The sequence below is a fragment of the Diceros bicornis genome, chromosome 13 (genome assembly GCF_020826845.1).
Source record: "Diceros bicornis minor isolate mBicDic1 chromosome 13, mDicBic1.mat.cur, whole genome shotgun sequence".
NCBI classification, from domain to species: Eukaryota; Metazoa; Chordata; class Mammalia; order Perissodactyla; family Rhinocerotidae; genus Diceros; species Diceros bicornis.
The window spans coordinates 7,450,172-7,472,198 of NC_080752.1; the positions used below are offsets into that span (position 1 = coordinate 7,450,172).

Genomic DNA, 22,027 nt, shown 5'->3' on the forward strand with positions numbered 1-22,027 from the left:
GTCCCCTTGGGATGGAACTCAAGCAAGGGATGTCCTTGCCCCATGTTCTTCTCTGTCCTAAGGGCTCCATTTCCTGGGAGAAATGGACTTAAGGGGGCACAAGAGTTGGGCTGAGTTTGGTATTGGGATATAGCTCTGAGGGTGGGAACTGGGGTTAATTTGGGTAATTAGGACTGAATTTGGGTTTAGATTTAAGTTCAGGATTTAAGCTAGGAGGTGGGGCTGGGTTGGCTCGGAGGACTGGGGTTAGGTTTTGCTTCAGAGCTTCCCTAAAAACTGCCTGCTTCATGCTGGTCTAGCTGAGCCTGTCTCCAAAAAGAGGAGATTCCTAATAGTTACCCATGGCCTCTGGTCTGGGAGCTTTATTGAGGAAATAGGAGTGAGGGTGAGGATTGGCTTTGGAAGGGATCAGAGTCAGTGTCCCCCCCACTAGGGAGCCGGCTAGGTTAGGACCTTGCTACTCAAAGGGTAGCCTTCCACACTCAAAGGGTGGTCCACAGAGCAGCAGCATCGGCTGCCCCTCGGAGCTCTAGAAATGCGCAGTCTTGGGATCGGCTCCAGAGCTACCCAATCATAGTCTACATTCTAACACGAACCCTGAAGGGTTCCGCCTTACACTGAAAGTTTGAGAAGCACTGGGGAAGCTTTCCTGGCAGGAAGGCCTGAGGTGGGGGCAGGGGAGGCCAAGGGGCACCAGGCACCTGGGCCTGCTCCAGGGCCCCCTGCCTGACACCCCCTCCCAGTGCTGGAGCCACAGCGACACCTACTGGCCATGGGCACCTAGGCCACCCCCTCCAGGACATCTGGACCCTCTGGTCCCGCCCTGCCTGGCCTCCACTCCGAAGCTGGCCTTCCTGAGTTCTGGAGATCTGGCTTCACCAGCGAGGCTGGAGCAGGTGTAGGAGGGGCCAGGGCCTCAGGGCGGGTCAGGGCCGCGTGCAGGCTGGGGCTCCGGGGCCTCGATATGAAGAAGGCAGGATAGGTAAGCAGATGTCCTGTCAGGTCACATCCCTAGCCCGGAGTTCTCTCCACACCCAGCAGCACACAGCACGTGGTTTTCTGCCGTCTTCACTTAAGCCTCAGCCAGAATGGACAGGGTACAGCTTCCTGTCCCAACCAGCATCCAGCTGATGCCCCAGGTGGAAGGTGGGATTTGAACCTGTCTAAATGACTCTTCCTGGAAGTGGACTTTTAGGAACTACAACTGAAAAGCAACTCGGGGAAGGGGAGCAGCTAAGACATTTCTGGTCCAGAGCAGTGGTTGCTGGTGACTCCCATGACAGAATTCTAAGTCCAAAGGGGAGACTGAAGCCAAACAGCAGAGAAGTAAGACGATGGAGAAGGAAGCCAACCCACCTCCAAGGCAGGGCTCAGCTGACTTGCCCCAGGAAACCTGGCTGGTCCAGAGGGCCCCCTGGACTCCAGGCTGCTGGCCCAAGGCCACCAGGGAAGAGAGGAGTGCCTCTTTCCGGCAGCTGTAATCCCCCTCCCATCATTCCCAGATCCCAGTTATTGCTGGACCCCCTCTAGTCTGCTCTCAGCTATGAGAAGGCATTTACCTGAGAACTAAATGACTGTGATTGCCCACCAGTGTCTGCCATTAGTGGTGATTAGTTAAAACATCAGAGTCTAAACAGTCAATTGGTTCTAATAATTAATACTATGGCTCAGCTGTGATTGAAAGAGGGCGAGAGAGAGCTGTAAGGGAGATGGAAAAAGAAGAGAGAAAGGGAGACGGGATTGGCAGAGGGGCCTAGCTCTCTAGCTACCATTTCATGACCCACATGCCAGCTACACCTAGCTCCTAACACTGTGTGCTCAGTGGGCATTTTAATAACTTACACCACTGAGTTATCAGCACCACCCTGTTGGTCTCCATTTTAGAGGTAAGAAAAAGGAGGCATAGAAAGGAAAAGCTGGTAGATGCTCAGGACAGTTTGGTGAATGAATGGATAAATTACTCAAAACTGAAATTCAAACCCAGGTTAGCCTGACTTCAAGAACTCTGGGGACAAAATGAGTGTGGATGGGAGAATTTGCAGAAACAGAAAACGCACACCCACTCTTCTCTCTTGCACCATCTCCTTATATACACACTCCATGTCACACACATATTCTTCTCTGTCTCTCTCTCTCCCCCTCTCTCTCTCACACACAAACCTCCATCGTACACCTCTCCCTCCCCTTTCCCCTCTCACCGTGTGCCGTTCTCTCCCATCTGCACCTTTCTCTCCCACTCTCTTCACACACAGTACCTCTCTGTCATACACCCCTTTCTCTCAGTCCCCATCTACACACCCACTCTCTCTCACACACACACAAATCTCCGACGGCTCCCTTCCACCTGCCCTTCTCCCTCTCCCCTGCTCACACATACAGCCCTCTCTGTCTCTCATACAGCCTCTCCCTCACACTCCTAGATTCACACATTCTCTCTCTCTCTCTCAACCACTCTATTTTAGTTCTCTCCCACACACTTCTTTCTTTCTCACATGCTTGTTCGTACCTTTCTCTCACATACACGCCTCCTCTTTTTCAGGCCCTTGTCTGTCTTCTTCAGCACTGTATCTCCAGTTCTTAGAACATCACTTGGCCGGTACATAGTAAGCACTCAGAGTGTGGGAAATGAAATAAACATAGCCATCCCTCTCCGTGTCCTTCACACGCACACACACCGCTCTCTCGTACACACAGGCGTACACTTGGGACCTTATCCTAGACCGGCCCCTGTCCTGCACTCCTGCTTCCTTGCCCCTCCAGTAGTCAGGCCCCAGCCAGCTCTAGCTGGGCTGTCTCTGGCTAGGTTTGCTAATCTTTGAAGTGTCCCCAGATCTGGAAGTGCTGCAGGGACTTCCCTGCCCGGCAATGTGGCGGGGGCTCTAGCCCAGACTCCTTAGTTATCCTAGAGCGGGCTCAGCCACTCCCCACCCCCTCCCCAGGTCACACGCAGCAGCAGAGCGGCCAGCGCACAGGATGGCTGTGTGTGCATTGCTATTAATCACCCCTCCTGGTCCGCTAACGAGGCTAATGCGGTAAGTGACAATAGCCCATCTTGGTTCCTGATTTAGGGGCTCAGGACGGAAGCTGGGCTCCTGGGAGTGAAGACGTGAATTCTCCACGACACTAAACCTTCAAATAAATCTCCTCCAGTCAGAGGAGCCCAGGGCACTAAATCCCACGCGCCGGTAATTGAAACCCTTAGAGCTTTCTGGGGTAGGGAAATTGCTGAGAGAGAGAGAGAGAGAGAGAGAGCAACCCAGAGGTTCCAGGTGGGGTGGTGGGCCAGCATAGAGGCCCACAGAGGGCTCTGTGATGGAGGAGGCTGCCGGGGAATCTCTGTGAGCACGTGGGTATCTGTCTGTCCTGGTGGGTATGTGTGTTTGTCGATGCTTCTAGGAATGGGATTTTACTGTCTGATTGTGTTCACTGCCTACCCCCTTCCCAGCAGGTCTATGAACACTTGGCATTTTTCTGGGACAGCAGTTATGGAGCTTCTGTGGTTTGAGAGTCTCTAACTTTTGAAACCCTTGGGGCCTCTGCCTCTCACTGACTGTGAAGCTAGGCTTCATTTAAGCAAAAGGAATTTTCAACATTACCTCGATTGCGTTCCTACTCCCAGTCCCACCTCTCTCACCCACAACACCTCCGCCACCCACCCACCCCCATCTTCCCATTCTCTTTCCAGACATTCTCCTGCAGTCCCTTCGAGTCCTCCTCCTAGTAACTCCGCCACTGAATCATTCAATAGTCACTGATACCCACTCTGTGTCAGACCCTGTATCAAGTCCTGAGTGTACCAGGATCAATCAGATAACTTCCCTGCCCTCAAGGAGCTCAGAGTCTACCAGGAGAGACAGAAGGTAAACAAATAATTGCAATATTATGTGATGTGTGCAATAATAGAGGTATAGACATGTAAGAAACACAGCATGAAAAAGAGAGTAATTAACTGTCAGGGAAGGCTTCAAAGAGGAAACATTGTCTGAGTTTGGTCGTAGGAGTTACAAGCTGCCCATGGGGAGATGGATGGCGTGGGCATTATTGGCCGTGAGAATAATACAAGAACAACCAGGTCTTATGCAGCGGTAGCACAAGGCATTGCTGGAGGGGATACGAGAGTGGAGAGGGGCTGTATGATAGGGAGTTTAGAATTTATGCTGTGGGCTTTGGGAGCCAAGGAAGGGTCTTAAGTAGCTGAATGATAGGATCCGATTTGTGTTTTAGGAAGATCCTTCCAGCTGTGGAGATAGCAATGGATTAGAGGGGAGAGAGATTTGTTAGGAGACAATAGTAAAGACTGGAGATGATGACGCCTGAACTAGGGCAGTGGAGAAAGGAAGATGGTTCTGAGGGTATTTAGGAGGTAAAAACAGCCAAAATGTTCATTTACTGGATATAGGGGCCTGAGTAAAGAGTAAGAGTCCAGATTGCCGATTTAGGGAAGTCTGTGGATGGTGGTGCCATTCACTGAAATAGAAAAAGCAGTGGAGGGCAGGCCTAGAGGAAGATAAGTCCTGTTTCAGGTACCTTGAGCTTGAAGAGCCTGTGGGACATCCAAGTAGAGAATCTGGTACACAGCCATACATATGGGTCAGGATTGGAGGTACAAATTGAAGAGACGAAACTGGAATAAAGATCCCATATAGAGCGTGCAGAGAGAGGAGTGGATGACGACAAGGATAATAGCCAACATCAGAGGGTGTAGAGTGGTTAAGACCATGGGTTCTGGTGTTGCACTGCCTGGGTTGAAAGACCAGAATCACCACTTACCGGTAACCATGGGAAAGTTACAGAACTTCTCTATGCCTCTGTTTCCTCCTTTATAAAATGGGGATAAAATAGTACAGTGGTTGGCACAAAATAAGCATTTGATCAATGTTATCACTTCCCTTCCTCCTCATCTATTCAACTCCTACTTATCCATCACATCTCAGCTTGTGTCTCGTCCCTAGGGAAGCCTTTCTGGATTACTCTGAGCAGGGCAAAGCTCCATTTTATAGACTCCCATAGCACTGTTCACCTCTCTTGAGCACAACTGCAATTTTACAATTGTTTGTATAATTATTTTATTGCATCTGTTTCCTCACTACTTTCTAAGCTCCACAAGGACAGAGATTTCGTTGTATCCTTAGTCCTTTGTGTAGTGCCTAGCACATGGAAGACCCTCAATAAATATTTATTAAATTAACAGAAAAATGAATATAGCTGGAGTGGCCATTATATTTGGCAAATGATGACCATCAAGGATCTGATTGAGAACAGTTGGACTGAGAGTAGAGTTGGAGGGGATGAAAATCAGACTGCGATGAGTTATGAAGTGGTTAGGAGATAAAGGAGCATGGACAGCAAGCAAGACTCTTTGGAGCATCTTAGATGAAAGGGGAAGGAGAAGGAAAGGGCATTAGCTACAAGGTGCCATACAGAAGAGAGAGATGAGTTGTTTTAATCCCGGATGAGATGTAATGGCGGAGACTCACATGTATATGCTGGTGGAGGAAAGCATGAGGAGGGAAAGGCGAGGACGCAGGAGAAGGGGGACCACAACAGCTTTCCCAGGGAACATAGGCAGGAATGGGATTCTAAGTCCAGGGGAAGGGATTAAGCTGAAACAGGAGGATGAATACCTCTTCCACTGAGACTGGAAGAGGAAAAAGGAAGGGAGTATGGATCTGGAAGTTGAGGGGATTCATGTCTCAGACTTCAAATTTCTGAGTGAAGTAGGAAGCAAGGCCACCTAGTAAGAGAGAGAGGGACAGAAGATGAGGAGGAGGACTCAAGATAATAAAATATTATTGGATTCTCTCTGTGGGAAAGAGGAGACAGAGCTGACCAACGGCATGTAAAAGGATTGCTTAGTAGTGCTGAGATTGGAAACTGTGAATGCTTATTGGCACATATTTGTGTGGTTTTGTGCTTTTCTCCAGCTGCTTTGAGCTGCCTGTGTGTCTAAGACACAAAGGAGAATGGTTGGGTTGTGGAGAAGGCTACAGAAGTAAAGAGGTTGAGTATGTTGGCAAGAGGGTGTAGAAAGGATGCTCCCTGGGGTCCAGGCTAGAATCCATGGGTAAGAGGTGCCTGGGGAGATGGGAGAAGGAGAGAGGGAGAAGCAAGGATGATGGACGCAAGGCCATGAGAGGGCTTGGGGGAGAGAGATTTCTTTCACAGAGCAATTCAGGTTGTTGACAAGGTGCTCCAGGAGGAAGCAGAGTCCAGGAAAAAATAACAGGAGCTGAGGAGGTCAGAGCAGTGACAGGGCTTGGGGGAGACAGGTGAGTGTCAAAGTCCTCGATGAATGTGGAGAATGGGGGCTGACAGCGATGAGGGATGCAGGTGGTACTTGACCTCAGAGCCCCATAGGGTGGAGAAGTAGCGGTCTGGAAGCAGCAGTGGGTACTGAGGGAGACTGACCCCCACACTGACCCCACCTCCTGGCCTGAGGAACCTGGAGTGGAGAGAATAAACAGCCTGCACTGGAGAGGACTACAGGGAGTAGTGTTTCCCGGGGGTATGCAGGTTTCCAGGAAAGTGAAGAGAGGTAGGAAAGGAGCTTGCTAGGGACCGAGGATGGAGAGGAGGTTATAGGCATGGTACTCGGTCCCACAGGGCATGATGGGAAGATGGTCAAGAGACATCATTCAAGCTACCTCTGCCCCCTCCTTCCCCACCATCTCTCCTAGGACTGCCTGCATCTCTAGCCCACCTCCCCCAACTTGACATCTCTGCTCCTCCACCATCCACTCCCCACCCTACCTCCCACACGGGTGTTCCCCACTCCATCCACACGTCCCTCCCTTGTCTTCCCACACCTCCTCCCAGTTCTCCCCTCCCCAAACCCTCCCCCTGCCCTGCCCCACCCCAGCCGGCCTGAGTGAGCAGGAACCCGTGCACCTTCATTTCTCAGGTCACTGCTTGGCTAATGGGCTATTAATTTGCTCAATCGTCCCCTGTGAGGCAAACTCAATTTCTGCTAGCCAGTCGTCCCTCCCTGTCGACAGCGTGATTGATTGGAGGAACAGCTGTCACCGCCCGGCTGCCTGCTCCCTGCCTCCTTCCCTGCGAGTCCACATCACCCCTCCTCCTCGGGCCGCCGCCCCGCGCCCACAGAGGCAGCGCACCCCTGCCACCTGCCCAAGGATCTGTCGCCAGCAATGAAAAATGACAGAAATATTTAAGGACAAATAAGGTTTCCCAACGCAATTGAAAATGATTACAGGCAGCTACAGATGGGGCCAATCTGATGCACAGCAGCAAATCAAATCGAATTTCCTTATCGGCGTATTATTTTAGGCGTTATCTGGCACGTTGATGCAGTTATCAATTCAATTTCAGCCGCTGGTCTGGTGTTTACTGTCTCGCCTTTGCTGGGAAAAGGTAAACATGCTCAGCCCAGCAAATTAATTTCTGGCTGAAGCCAGAGGCTGCAAAGGACTGGTATGCAGGACTCGTGGCCCCCACCTTGGCCCTGGGCTACAGTGGGCCAGGCCGGCGGGGCCTGGGGCAGGACAGAGCTGGCCCAGGGAGCAGAAGCCCCACTAACTGCCTGCCCCAGGCCCAGGCAGGATTCAGGGCTCCTAGAAGGCTGAGGTGACCACTGTTGACTCCGCGACTGCTGCCAGGGAGAGGTGAAGGTCTCCCATTAATTCCCAGCTAAAAATGACAAATTCATCTTGGACGACAATTAAATGAAGTCAGTAATTGATGCTAATTGATCTCCGGATGCGAGGGCTCCCCTCAGCCTTAGCAGCACGTGGCTGTCTTGCTCACTCTGACCACCCCAGCCCTTCTCTTCCTCTACTCTCTGCTCCTGTCTTGGTCCTTGCTCACCCCCTAGGGCCCTGGGTCTCTTGGCCCTGCAGGTCTGGGGGAGAGAGCTGGCCTGGGCTGGGCTAGCAGGCAGTGCCTGAGGCCACACGGCTGGCCCCCTGCCCATCCAGCCCCACCGGCACTTGTAATCAGTGCCCCAGGTTCCACCCAGCAGCCCAGAAAGCAGGTAACACTGCTCTCCTTAGTGGTTCAGGATTTATTGCCCACAGCTGCGGAGGTTCCCACTTCATTTTTATAAGCCCATGGTCAGAGCCAGCAGGGGGTAAAGCACACTTGGATTTACTTTACTTTAAACAGTACAGTCCTAGCATTTTGGCTCCATGGCAAGGAAGTCACTAGGGGAGAGTAGAGGGTGTTGGCCTGCTGGTGAGAGTACACGTACAGGTAGACTCAGTCTACACTTGCACATATGCATAGGTGCTCAGGTGTGTTTATCTAAATGTGAAATAATACCCACACTTGCATGAGCACCTGTTTGCACAAATGTCTGCACGTGCTTGTGTGTGTCCAGACATTTGAGAGGATATGTGGGCATGTCCATATGTGGATATTTTCCTGAATTGGGCCCTCTTCTGCAGGTTTGTAAAGCCTAATCCCAGGGAACTCCGGGAGGTCCCACCTGCCCCATCCACCACAGGGCGCTGTCTGGAAATTACTAGCTCAGGGAAGAGGGGAACTGAATTGTAGCTCCAGAGGAGGAGAGAGGCTGCAGTTGTGTTTGGGACAGCCCCAGTCAGTGGTGTGAAACAGCTGTGACCCCTGAAGCCCCACTAGCCTCTAAACAGGTTGCCTGGTGCACTTGGCTGGAGTGAAGGCTCATGAGGCCAAGGGTTCAGGTTCCATGCCCAAGATTTGGTGAGTTTGGTTGTGCCTTGGCCCAGAGATCTTGGCTGCAGCTCGAGCCCAAGTCTGAGCCTCAACCTGAGGCTGACCTCCACCTGGCTGTCTTACAGATGTTTGACATTGGCCACCAGGAGCCATGTCTGGCTCCATCCAGGCCCCCTCTACTGCCAGAGACAGTACATAGCATCCATCTCAATAGGGGTCAGGGCACCAGTCAGGATGTGGAAGGATGTGAAACCATCCTTGTTTCACAAGGACCTGGAGCTGGCAGGAAGCCATGTGGAGTGGACAGTGCCAATCGGAGCTTCTGCAGGTAGATAGAGGGAGAAGGGAAGATGGCAAGGACATGTGGGCATGAATGTGTCACCCCTGTGTATTATATCTGAGTATATATGTCGCATGGAAGGAACCTGGTGCTGTGCGAGGGGGTCTACACACGTCTTATGGACGGAAGAGGAGCAAGTGAAGAAAAGCATATATAGTAGGATAGATGATCAGACCAGACCAGGGTCGGGGGGGGCAAGGAATCAGAGAAATCCCCCACAATGTCTTCTAGCTGACATCTGTGTCTTTGAGGGGTCTAGCAAGGTCAGTGATCATTTATTCATTCATTCGAGGAATATTTATTGATTTCTACTATTACTATTAGTATTTTCTTACTTTGGGCTATGCCCTCTGCTAGATGCTGGGGCAATCACAGTGAACAAGTTCATTCTTGCCCTCAAGAAATTTACAGTCAGAAGAGGGTGATAGACACATAATAGGGAATCATAACACTGTGTGACTAGAGGTAGCACAAGAGACTGTGGGAACACAGAGGAGGCACCTAGTGCAATATGAGGGAGTCAGGGAAGGCTCCCTGGAAGAAGGAATTCTGAGTCCTAACAGATGAGTAAGAGTTAGCTAGCTTGTGCAAATGGCCCCTGCCATATCCTTTTTGGTTGCTTGGCAAGCCCAAAGCAGAGACAAATAGGCCTATGTTCCAAGAGACTCTGGAACTGCTAAAAATGTCACCTCTGCCCCTTGAGCACCACCCACTGCCCTGGGGTCTGGGCAGGAGGGTGCACAGCTGTTTTCAGGGCATCCCTGGGCACTGGCAGATAAGTATGGGCCAGAGCTAAACACATGTATCTCCTCTGGCCGCCCCACCCCCGCTCCTGGACCAAGGATGCCTATTAATCCTGACAAATGATGACTTACGAACATGTAATGCAAACTGATTCATCATACATTCAAATCCGCTGCCCCGCCCCAGCGGGAGGCCCCAGCCAGACAAGTGTATTACACGGATAATGTATTTGACGTATTAATAAAACCAGCTGCATTGCTCTGGCGCGGGGACTGGGGAATGCCAATATACGATGACAGATCACATATTGATGAAATCCAGATGTTTGGAATCATAGTCTTGGGGCCTTGTTCATATTGACTGAAGGTAAAATATGCCGTCTGTCAGTGTGTTAACTCTTCTTGTCCCACACTCAGCAGAGGCGCCAATCATGGTTTTCTGGAAAGAAGAGAAGGAGGAAAGGGATGAGTGAAAGGGGAGAGTGGATGAGTAATTAGGTGGTTAGGATAGACGATGGAGATCGAGATGGGGAAAGATGGTTGTACTGTGGATGCAATGGGTGGGTGGGACACTTTCCATGCCTTATGTTCTTGATCTCTCAGTGGCGTGTGATCCTATCTATGACACTCCTCCTCCTGGAAACTCTTCCCTTCTTAGCTTCAATGGCATCACACTTGTTTTCTTCCTCCTCTTGGCTGTTCCTTCTTAGTCTTTGATGACTTAAACTTCCTCCACCTGTTGGAGCTATCAGGGTTCTGTTCCAGCCTCTTCGTACTGTACACTCTCTCCTTCGGTGATCTCACCTACTCTTAACTTCATTCATTTATTCACTCATTCAATAAATATTTATTGAGTATTTATCATATGCCAGCATTGTTCTAGGCACAGAGAATGCAGTGGTGGATTTCAGTTCTTCTTGATATGTCAATGTCTCCAGTTCTATGATTCTTGCTCTGGCTCACAAATAGTGCCTACTCAGCATTTTCACGAGGATGTCTTAACAATTCCTCAAACTAAGTACATCCAAAACTGAACTCATTTTCCTCCTTACCAAGCCTGCTGCTCCTCCTCCTATTCCACAGGTCAGTAAATGGTCTACCACCTAGCAGTTGCTCAAGCCAGAAGCCTTGGATTCGTCCTTGACTCCTTTCAGTCTCCTGACCCCCATATCCCATCCATCTGCTTCTGTTCATCTCCAACATCATCATTGCGCTAGAGCAAGTCACATCATCTCTCACCTGAGTTAATAAGATAACCTAAACAGCCTTCCTGCATTTGCCTTTGTCCCCTTAGACCAGTCTCTACCTTGTAGTTAGAATGATCCTTTAAAAATGCAAGTCTGATGTGTCACTCCCCTGCTTCAAACTCTTCAGTGGCTTCTCACTGTATGTTTAAAAAAATAACCTAAATCATTAATATAGTTGAAAAGTCCTCCAGGATTCAGCCTCTCTGTCATCATATCTCAATGATGGCCCCTCACTCTCTCTGCTCCAGCCACACTGGACTCTTTTCCATTCTTCACTTAGGCTTATCCTCCCTATACCTTCAAACATGCTGTGTTCTATCTAGAACACCACTTCTTCGCAATCATTGCCTGACTGGTTCCCACTCATCCTTCAAGGCTATGCTTAAATGTCACCTCCTTCATCTCCCAGATCAAATGATATACTCTCATAGTTCCACGTACTTCCCTTTTTCTAAGACCACTCTGGGGACATTTGTTTACTGTCTCTATGCAGAGTTAGGTCTTAAGCTCCCTGAGGGCAGAGAGTGTGTCTGTCTTGTTCATTATTTCATGGCATCCACACTATAGCAGACCCATCGTTGGTATCCAGTTAACATTTGTTGAATATTATTGAATCATTACCTAGGTGAGTGGGTGGGTAGGTAGGTAGCTGGGTATTGTGCAGTGGTTAAGAGCACTAACTTTGGAATCAAACAGACCTGGATTTAAATCCCTGTCTGAACCTTCTAGTTCTGTCACTTCATTGTTCTGAGCCCCGTTTTTCTCATCAGTGTGATAGAAATAATAATACCTCCCTCACAGGACTATTGTAAGGATTAAATGAGATAAAATATGTGCAGCAGTAAACCTACAGCCTAACATATAATAACACTCAATAAATAGTTATTATTAATGGACAGATAATGATTAAATGGATCAATGGTTGGATGGACAGATGGATATATTGACATACAAACCAATAAATAGATATATGGGTATGGATGCATAGGAAGAAGGAACTCCATGGAGGCCACAAGGGCCAGGGCCAGGGTACCTACTGAGTAGTAAACAATCTTGATCATAGCAGGGAAAAAGGCCAGATACGGGGCAAGGCCAGGCTGGTGCCAGGATGAGGTAGATACAGGCACAAACAACAAATTGTGCTAGTGTCCTACTAGAGATAACTAATGACTCATCACTTGTACATGGCCCTGACTTAATTGGATCCTGGGAGTTAGATATTATCATCCCTGTTGCACACAAGAAGACACTGAAGCTCAGAAGTGTTAAGCGATTTGCCCAAGGTCTCACAGCTAGTAAGAGGCAACTCTGTTGAATTCTGCTTGAAGGCTCCTTTGTGTCTTGGTCACTAGGAAATGGAAGCCCTTCTACTGGGGGTGCAGGGAGGGGAAGAGCAGGACACACAAGTATGTACAAATAGGAATACACATGCGCATACTCTTCAAAATCCCAGCCTCTATTGCCATTTGTCATTAGAATTACCCTCACCTGGGGCCCGGCCTGGTGGCATAGCGGTTAAGTGCACGCGCTCCTCTGCTGGCGGCCCGGGCCCGGATCCTGGGCGCGCACCAACACACTGCTTGTCAAGCCATGCTGTGGCAGCGTCCCATATAAAGTGGAGGAAGATGGGCACGGATGTTAGCCCAGGGCCAGTCTTCCTCAGCAAAAAGAGGAGGATTGGCATGGATGTTGGCTCAGGGCTGATCTTCCTCACAAAAAAAAAAAAGAATTACTCTCACCCTTATTTTAACCCTCCTCGTTCTTAAATCAGACACCAGGCAGTCAACCCCTGCCTTTTGTGGTCTGTAGAAAAGAGATCATGGAGATGGGATTTGAACAAACAGAGAGGCAAGAATGGAACCCACAGGCAACAGAACTGGGACAAAACCAAACAGGCCAAGCCAGAGAGGCAATCACACGGTGAGGAGTTGCAGAGCCAGATGGGGTTGGTAATCTGGGAAGGGAGGGCTTTCCCTTTGAATGAGACCCTCAGTCTCCATATGTTCAGTTCTGCACCAGGCTTCACTATGGAAGAGGAGCAGCTGTGCCGGCCCTTGAGTTGCCTGCTTCCGCTGGTCAGCAGTTCCCAACAGAGGAGGGCAGCAGAGGGCTGATCTGGGACCCCAGGGTACCCGAGGCCTTGTTCTAAGGCTTGAGGGCAGCTGGACTGGCTGGAGCCTGGCTCAGACAAGGAAAAGTCTACCTGGCTTGACCTCCCCTCTCTCCTCAGCATGACTATCGCCCCTCACAGCCCACAGTCAGTCACTTCCTGTAGGAGCCTCCTGTTTTCTGTGGAGGAAGGTACTGTAGCAGCTCAGAAAGGGAAAGGGACCCTCCAGAGGTCACACAGCTAGGGAGCTTCCAGGCAGCACCTGACTCTGAGCCCTGACTCTGCACTGTTCACCTCTTTGAGCTTGAGGTGCCCTACGTAAGGCTGAGGATAGGGTCAGGGCCCCTCCGCTCCCTGCTCTCCTCCTGCTTCAGGGGACACCTGCGGCAGGCGGAGAAGTGGAGGCGGCAGGCCGAGGTGGCGGGAGGGAGGTGTGGTAATGAATGTGGACGGGAGGCGGAATGAGCGATCCATCTTTGCATGGGAGGGGAGGGGGCCGCGGGCATTCTCCCCACACACTCACACACTCAATCAGGCGCTGTCAGACCTCCGGCCGCCTGGCATTTTGGTGAAGAATCTCTCAGCTAAAAATTGTTGTCAGTCCCATTTCCTCGTTATCAGTGCAAGGGCTGAGGCAGCGCCCGGGGATTAGCGGGAGCGGCGAGCGCCCGCAGCCGCCATCTACTGCCGACAACACTGGGCCTCCCGCCTCACCTCCCCCATTCATCATCTTTAGCACTGACAGCCCGTCCCAGTCCCTGTCCGCATCCCCTCATGCTTCCCATGTCTCCCCACTATGCTGCTCAGCCTGGCTCCTGACCTCCCTGGGGAGCTAGGCCTCCCAAAGAGAGACAGGATTCCACCTAGGCCCACATGACCTAGACCCACCTGTGGCAAAGGGCTTGGCCAGCTACGGGGTGGTGGGGTCAGGGCAGGAGTGAGGAATGCTCAAGAAGAAGATGCTTTCCCACAGCCTGCCCCTGCTGGGCCATCTGCCTACCTGTGACACTGGCAGCGCTGTTGGAGAAGGGATTCCTGCATCGGATGGGCAGCTGGGCTAAGGATTTCCGGATGCCTCTCCAGGCTGAGATGGGCTCCCAGATTCTGGGAACTGTGGAAGAAAAGAGCCAGAGGATGCCCCCTCCCAGGCCTAGGAAGAGTAGGGGGTTGAGGACTTCATTCCCGCCCCCGCAAGACCACAGCCCCCTCCTCTTGGCCATCCCCAGCAGTTTTATGGCCCATTTTATGGCCACTGTAATGGCCCAGGTCAAAAGCTTCAGGGAGCTGTATTCTGGGAATTATGCAAACGAGGAGCAGGCCCAGGGCCAGAGTATGGATTTTGTCATTAAACCTGGGCAGGCCATGTCGTTAGTGCAGTAAAACCCACGTCATGACCACAGGTCTCAATATAAAATTATAGGGAACACGGCGGGGGAGGGGAAGCAGGGGGCCCATGGCCATGCTGACACCTGCCACTCTGACCCCTGAGAAGATGGGGGTGGATGGAGGGCATAGGCTGCGGGGTCCCTCTGCTGATCCCTGTCAATGCTATTCCTGAAGCTGGGAGCCAGGAAGAGGGCCCATTGTCCCGATAGGGAAACTGAGGCCAGGCTCAGAAGAGTGGAAGATCCCTGTGGCAGCAAAACAGGCGAACTGAGAAGAGCTCTATGGGAATGCTGATGCCTGGTCCCGGGCTTGGCGGGAGGAATCTGGGCTCTAGGAAGCCTTGAGAGCCAGATTTGTGTCCCAGGCTGGAAGAGGCTGAAACCCTGATATTTCCACCTTGGCTCAGACCCCATGCCCTGGATCCTCCTCTTCCTTCAGACTCCTCTCTTACCCTTTCCCCCCTTATGCCCCAGGCCCTGCTGCAATGAACTGTTTCGACCGCCTTGTCGACTCTCCCTTACTGTCCTTCAGGCCTCCCATGAAGCATTGCCTCCCCCTTGATCCTCTCAACCCCACTGGTGCACCTGTTCATGCCTCCCTCAGCCCTGCCCAGGGCTGCACCGACTGGAGTCACTGCCTTTCCTCTTTGGCTTTCCCACTAGTTTGTGATCTCCTTGAGGCCAAGAATGTGTTTTATTTATCTCTGAACCCCAGTTTCTCCTAGAATAATACCTGATGGAGAATAATTGTTTAATAAATGTTTGCTGAATGAATAAATAAATCAAGCAATGAGATCAAGAGCCAAGTACCGGGGTCCCTCTCCAGTTCCAAGCCTCAGTTCCCCCATCTGTAAAATAAAGATAGTGGCCTGGGGAAATTCTAGGGTCTCACTCATCTCTGAGATTCTCTGGCTGAGTGAAGTTAGAGGCAGAGCTGAGCCTAGAATCCTCACCTCCCAATTCCCAGACCCGGACCCCATCTGCTGCTTTTACTCAGAGCTGCCTTCTAGCTGTCCCCTGAGCATCTGAGGCACAGCCTCCAAGGCACGTGATCAGTAGAGCCCCTTCCCCTCCTCAGAGACCTAGCCACACCTACCCCACCTGGCACACACACAGCCTCCACAGCTGACATCCCAGCTCTGTAAAGGTCATCTGGCTTCTAGGACAATCTGCTCTTCGTTCCTGCCTCTCCTCCTCCTCTCCCTCTGCTCCTCTCTCTTGCTTCATCATTGAGCATCTAGTCTATGTCATGTCTGTTTTCAATTGTCTATAGACATAAAGATGGACAAGAAATGGCCCCTGCCCACAAGTATTCACAACTCATTCACTCATTCATTCATTCATTTGCTCCCATTCTCTGCCTGGAACACTTCTAAGGTATAAGTTAAATTTCATTTCTTTGGTTAAGCCTTGTCTTTTTTCCACTCCTCAAAACACACACCCAGAATGAATTATTCCCTCCTTTGAGAAATCAGATGACTCAGTCTGGGCATCCAGGAGTGCTGTGATCCTCCTCAGTCTTGTGTTAAAAGGAGGTGGGTTTTTGTGCTCAGCCTGAACTGGGAGCTCCCTCAGGCACAGAGTTGCTCAACTTAGCAAATAAAAATACATGACATCCAGGTAAATTTGAATTTTAGAAAAACAATGAATAACTTTTAGTATAAGTATGTCCCGTGCAATATTTGAGACTCACTTATACTAAAAAATTATTCATTATTTATCTGAAATTTGGATTTAACTGGAAATCTTGTATTTAATCTGCCAACCCTACTCAAGCAACCGTCTTGGTCATCAATGGCCTTTCTCCCTCTGAAAGCTGATTTTGACCCTCTCCGAGCACCAGTGGGAAGAAGAAGCAGGGAGAAAGATCTGCACTTAAGCTGAAGAAGTCCTTTCTACAGTCAGAGTTTACGTGGGTAGGGAGGGATGTTTCTAGACGAAAAGGTCTCCCCAACCCTCTGCCTGTAAGCAGAAGCCAGGGGAGCATTGGTGGGGACAGTGGCAAGGGAGCAGCTTTAGGCATCACAGGCAGCCTTCAGCCTCCTTCCTAGCATGGGGTGCTCTGGTTACCCCCAGTGACAGAGCTGGGAATGGAGTTGAGGCTCCCAGCTGGCCGCCACACCAGCAGAGCCAGCACTATACACACAGGTGCTTGTGTACTGGGGGCACACAATTTGAAGGGCATTTTGGAGGGGGAACACCCAGAATCTGTCAGATTTACAAGAGGCCAATGAGGTTATCCAAGCGAGAGGTGATGAGACCTGAACAGGGAGAAGATCGATTCCAGGAATGGACAGGACCTGGTGGTTAAATGACTGTGGGAGGGGTGGGAAGGCAAGGGAAGGGCCCAGGGTGCGGTGAGGGTACTGGCGTGGGTGCTGGGTGCACACAGGTGTCATTAGCTGTGGCGGGCACTGCCGAAGACGCAGCAGGTTGGGAAGGGTGAAGAAGCTGAAGGACCTGAGCTTGGATTGCTGAGTTTCAGATTCTCACGGGACATCCAGCCACTGATGTCCACTAGATGCTTGGATATGGGGGTCTGGAGAAGGCGGGGGGAATCCGGGGTAGATACGGAGTCTGGAGTCGACAGGGCACAGGCAGGAGTTAGGGCCATCAGAAGGAACAAGATTGTCCAGCATGCAGAATGAGGAGAGAAGAGGCTGTGGAAAGAACCCTGGGGAAAAGTGAGGAACTAGGAGCCAGCACTGCCCTGGAAGTCACCTAGGTCCTTTCAGTCTTTCCTACTTGACCGTGAGGGCCTTAAGGGCAGGACCTAACTCTGATTATGTTCTGTGTCCTGCTGCTCTGCTCTGGGCCTGGCTCAGAGTACACAGCAGATGTTTGTTGAATGACTGCAGGAATGAGTCCCCTTTCTCCCTCTTTTCTTCCTTCTCCAGATTTGGGGAGTGTGAAAGCAGTAAGGAAAGGAGAGACAGAGGGGGCACTGGATATTCTGGGTGAGGTGTGATTAAACCAAGACCTTCTTCACTAACCTGTATGAAATGAAGTAATCAAGGTTTGATTCCACAGAGCATTGACTGTGTCCCGATAGATTTCCGAGAGGAGCAGCTGGCTGAGGAGGTGCTGTTCACAGCCACAGCCTCTGGAGCTACAAAGAGGAGTGATGCTTATGGGCTCTGAGACCCTCAGGCATAGCCCCCTCTAGGCCAGGAAGCCCTAGGAGGCAGCAGCAGGCTTGGGTTGGAGGATTGGAACACTGGGTTTCGCTCCACAGACTAGCCCAGCTTATATGTCTGTCTCTTCTTCTTCCCTCACTAGGTAAGAAAAAGGCAGCAGCATTGTTTGACAGCCAGGCCCCTATTTGCCCCATCTGCCAGGTCCTGCTGAGGCCCAGCGAGTTGCAAGAACATATGGAGCAAGAACTGGAACAGCTGGCCCAACTGCCCGCCAGGTAAGCCACCGACCAGGGGGGAGCCTGCTTGCCAGAGGATTCTACTCGGGGTTCCAGCCACCATGTCCCAGGAACAGCCGCCTGGCCCACACCCCAGCCTCTACGTAGAAGACAAGGCTCTGCTGCCATTCTCCTCCACCCTGCTTACAATTCTCAGGTCCTCCAGCTGAATGGTGCTGCCTTTCTCTTCTTGCTCTATTTTTGGAGATGGGAGGAGAGTAATCCCTCTTCAGGCCTCAACCTCAAAAGGGCACAAAAGGAACTGGAAAGGGCATGACAAGCCACTGCCACAGGCCCTGCACTGCTATTCTGAGCCTCAGGGCAGAGTAACAGAAGCAGGGCCTGGGCCTGGCCGCCCCGTCAGAAGTGCAGCCTGGTGCTGCCATCCAGGGGAGGAAGCACAGTCTTCTCTATGAATCTCAGGGTCTGAAAGGTGACGATCTTGAGAATGTGCTCAGGCATGTCCCCAGCTGCTCCACCCCACCTGCCTTGTCCTTGCCTGAAGGACTGGGTAGAGCCTCCTGGACAGCCTTGTGGAGGAGCCAGATTATCAAAGGGAGTAGAGGAGGGGTATAACAAATGACCCCAAATCTTAGCAGTTTAAAGCCCTCATTTCATTATGCTCATGGTATCTGTGGGGTCAGGCATTCCGATGGAGCACAGAGAGCATGGCTTGTGTCTGCTCCAGGATGTCTGGGGCTCCGGCTGGGAAGACTCGATGGCTAGGAGCTAGGATCACCTGGAGGCTCCTTCACTCACATGTCTGGTGGCTGATGCTGGCTGTCAGCTGGGGCCTCAGCTGGCGCTGTGACCAAAGCACCTACACTTGGCTTCTCCACGTGGCCTGGGCTTTCTCGTAGCATAGCAGCCTCGGGATAGTTGGACTTCTTACATGGCAGCTTAGGGCTCTAAAGCAAACGTTTCCGACAACAAGATGGAAGCTGGATCACCTTTTACAATCTAGCCTCAGAAATCACTTGATGTCACTTCTGCTATACTCTATTGGTAGAGGCAGTGTTAGCCCAGCCAGATTCAAGGGCAGAGGACATCCACCCCACCTTTTGACAGGAGAAGTCGCATATTCTTCATATTATAGAAGAGCGTGTGGGATGGGAGATATGATTGTAGCCATCGCTGGAAAATACAATCTGCCACAGGGGAACAGCCTACCCCACTACTCCCAATCCCACCTCAGCCTTCACTGACCCTCCTTCCTTCTACCCTCTCCTCTAACCCCCCGTGCAGGGAGGAGGGGATCCGGAGGGGAATGAGAAACGGCCCCACCCTCAGAAGCTGGTAATCTGAGAGTAAGGAGAGCCAGGCAATAGAAACCCTGAGGGATAGAGACTGCTCTATGGGAAGAACTGGAGCTGTGGGAGCATTGAGGAGGCACCTAACCCAGCAAAGAGCAGAGAAGGCCTCCTGAGGGAGGTGAGGCTGGAGCTGAACCCTGAAGGAAGAAGTATTAGTTATCTTCTGCTGTGTTACAAATTACCCCAAAACCTAGTGGCTTAAAACAACAAACATTTATTATCTCAGTTTCTGTGGGTCATCAGTTAGTTGGGTAGTTGGGTGGTTGTGGGTAGTTGTGGCTTCTGGCTCTGAGTCTCTAACGAGGCTGCAGTCATCTGAAGGTTTGACTGGGACTGCAGGACCCCTTCCCAAGATGGCGCCCTCACATGGCTGCTGGCAGGAGCCTCAGTCCTCAACACACAGCTGTCTCCATAGGGCCACTGGAGTTTCCCTGTGACATGGCAGCTGACTTCCCGCAGAGCAAGTGATCCAAGAGAGAGGCTAAGGAGGAAGCCACAATGTCTTTTATAATCTAGTCTCGGAAATCATATCCTATTGCTTCTCATATATTCTATTCTATTCATTAGAAGCAAGTCACCAAGTCCAGACCCCAATCAAGTGAGGAAAATAAAACTCTATAAGTGGAGAGCATCAAAGAATTTGTAGGAATACTTAAAATTACCACAGAAGACTACACTAATGATAATAACAATAATCCTGAACATTCACTGCGTGCCAAGTACTTTACATTGCATTAATTTATTTAATCTTCACAACAACCTTCTGGGGTAGGTAATAACTATTAACTCTATTTTACAAATGAGGAAACTGAGGTATAGAGGAGTTAAGTGACTTCTCTAAGGTTGTACAGCCTGTAAAGTGGTAAAGATAAGATTCAGACCCAAGCAATCTGACCCTAATGCCCATGCTCTTAACCACTGTCCCCCCACCCCCAACACACACAGACACACCTGGGACTAGCCTAGGAGAGGCAGAGACTGAAAGAAACAACCTTCTGCAGTTGAGTTCCATACCTTGGCTGTCCAGAAGGGCTTCTGGGTAATTTGCTTCAATGGAGGACTTCCCCTCTACAGGAACAGAGAACAGACGCAGAAATGTGGAGGGACCTGCAGTGCTTTGGAAAAGCAGTGCACCTCAAGGGTCTGGAAAATGGGGGCTCTCTTTCTGCCTCCTCAGTGGGGGCCACACTGCAGCCTAGTCCCCGGGGCCCCACCGCTGCACTGTCCAGGGCATCCACTTCCGCCCACAGAAGTGTTCCACCCCCACCCATGACCCTGCACTCATCCCTCCTCCCCTACGTCCTCCCGGAGCATCCCCGACTTCCACTCCCTTACCCGCATGTCTATTTCCCCACCCAGAGCCCCGGGATCTGCGCCGCCCCTCACGGCTATGTCTTGCGTCCCCCACTTCTGTGCCCCTCACGTCCAGGCCCAGCCCAGCACCCCCTAACCCCTGGCACGCCCCCCTCCAACTGGTGTCTGACAGCCGGACAGCGGGATCTGCACAGCAAGTGAAATTCCCGTCGGATCGATAAAGCCGAAGCGCTGGCGGCGACGGGTCGATGGTTTTATCTGTCTCGGCCCCGCCGCGCCCGGCTCGCTGACAGTCCGGCCGGCCGGCAAAGGCGTTCAAGGGCAGCCGCGCCCGCCGCCCCTCCCCTCCCCTCCCCTCCCTGCCCGCCCTCCCCTCCCTGCGGACGCTGCGCCCACCGCCCACCGCCCACCGGACTGCAGGCTGGACCGGCCCCGCTGCCGCCCTCGTGATTTATCTGGATTTTTAATTGGAAAAAATTTGCGAATTAATTGATTTCAGGAACTTGCCAATTAACATTGTAATTGGGTGCGTGATAAATTCCCAAGGAGTGTGTCAGCTCCCTCCGGGCCAAGCGCCGCCTGGGTAGTGCAGGGAGGGCCCCAGCCTTGGCTGCCCTTGTCCCGCCCCTGCCCGGCTCTCTGGAAGGCAGGAGTAGAGCGAGGAGGTTGGGAAAAGATGTGGCAAGCAGACTCCTGAAACCCCTCCCTCCTCCTGTCCCTGCCATCAGCTCCCGGAGCTGAGAGCCATTTCACAGATGGGAAAACTGAGTCCTGCAAGAGGGTAGAGCTTGTGTGTGCATCACTCAGAGTGTTCTGGGCAGAGCCCAAATGAGGACATCTCCCATTCATGGCACGTGGCAGAGGCTTCCTCCCCCTCTCTCCAATAGTCCTCTTTCCCTTCCACTCCATGCTCCCTTCTCTGGCTCCTCTCCCTTCTTCCTTCTCTTCTCTCCAGCTGTCCCCTTCCCTCTCTTACCCTGCCTTCGCCTCCCTTGTCCTCCCTCCTCTCCTCAGCCTAGCCAGCTCCTGAGTCTGTGGATGCTGCTGCCAGGGGTGCTCCTCTGGTCTTTCCTTCCCGCATGGGAAGAGTCAGCAAGAGCTCCCGGAGGGGCTGGTGTTGTGCTTCTGCTTGCCTCTGCCCACCAACACAGAGCAGGCCCACCAGAGCAGGCTGCTATTTCAGACACACCCAAGTGCTCACACAGAGAAGCAGGGATCTCCCGGCTCTCAAACTAGGGCTGGCTGGTTTTCACAGAGACAGGCGCAAACATACATACACGACATCCAGGCACACACACACATCCACTTTCCAACACACACAGATGTGTGCACACACACACACACACTCTGAAAGAACCCCTTCCCACAGATGCTCATTCCCCCAGGCACACAGGCACACAGACACCTACAGGAAGAAGAGTCAAAACTCCCGCTGGCAAAGCACTTATACTTCTCAAAGCACTTTTACATTCAAGATCAGAGGCTATGCCCACACACCTCCCTCACCCCAT

General features: G+C 51.5%; 1 protein-coding gene and 1 long non-coding RNA gene across 3 annotated transcripts in view; one reads left to right on the forward strand and one right to left on the reverse strand.

Moving 5' to 3' along the window:
• The window catches only part of RNF220 (ring finger protein 220), a 214,882-nt gene that overhangs the window by 161,269 nt on the left and 31,586 nt on the right, over window positions 1-22,027 (forward strand). For both annotated transcript variants that reach the window (XM_058552206.1, XM_058552207.1), the window contains exon 2: window positions 17,757-17,889. In XM_058552206.1, the coding sequence (XP_058408189.1) occupies window positions 17,757-17,889 (133 nt within the window). The remainder of the gene's footprint in view (window positions 1-17,756; window positions 17,890-22,027) is intronic.
• On the reverse strand, window positions 17,743-20,788 carry LOC131412544 (uncharacterized). Its single transcript, XR_009221807.1, has 3 exons — window positions 20,687-20,788; window positions 20,217-20,270; window positions 17,743-19,683 (listed from the first exon to the last, which is right to left on the reverse strand). It is a non-coding gene; the product is annotated as an uncharacterized LOC131412544 (long non-coding RNA).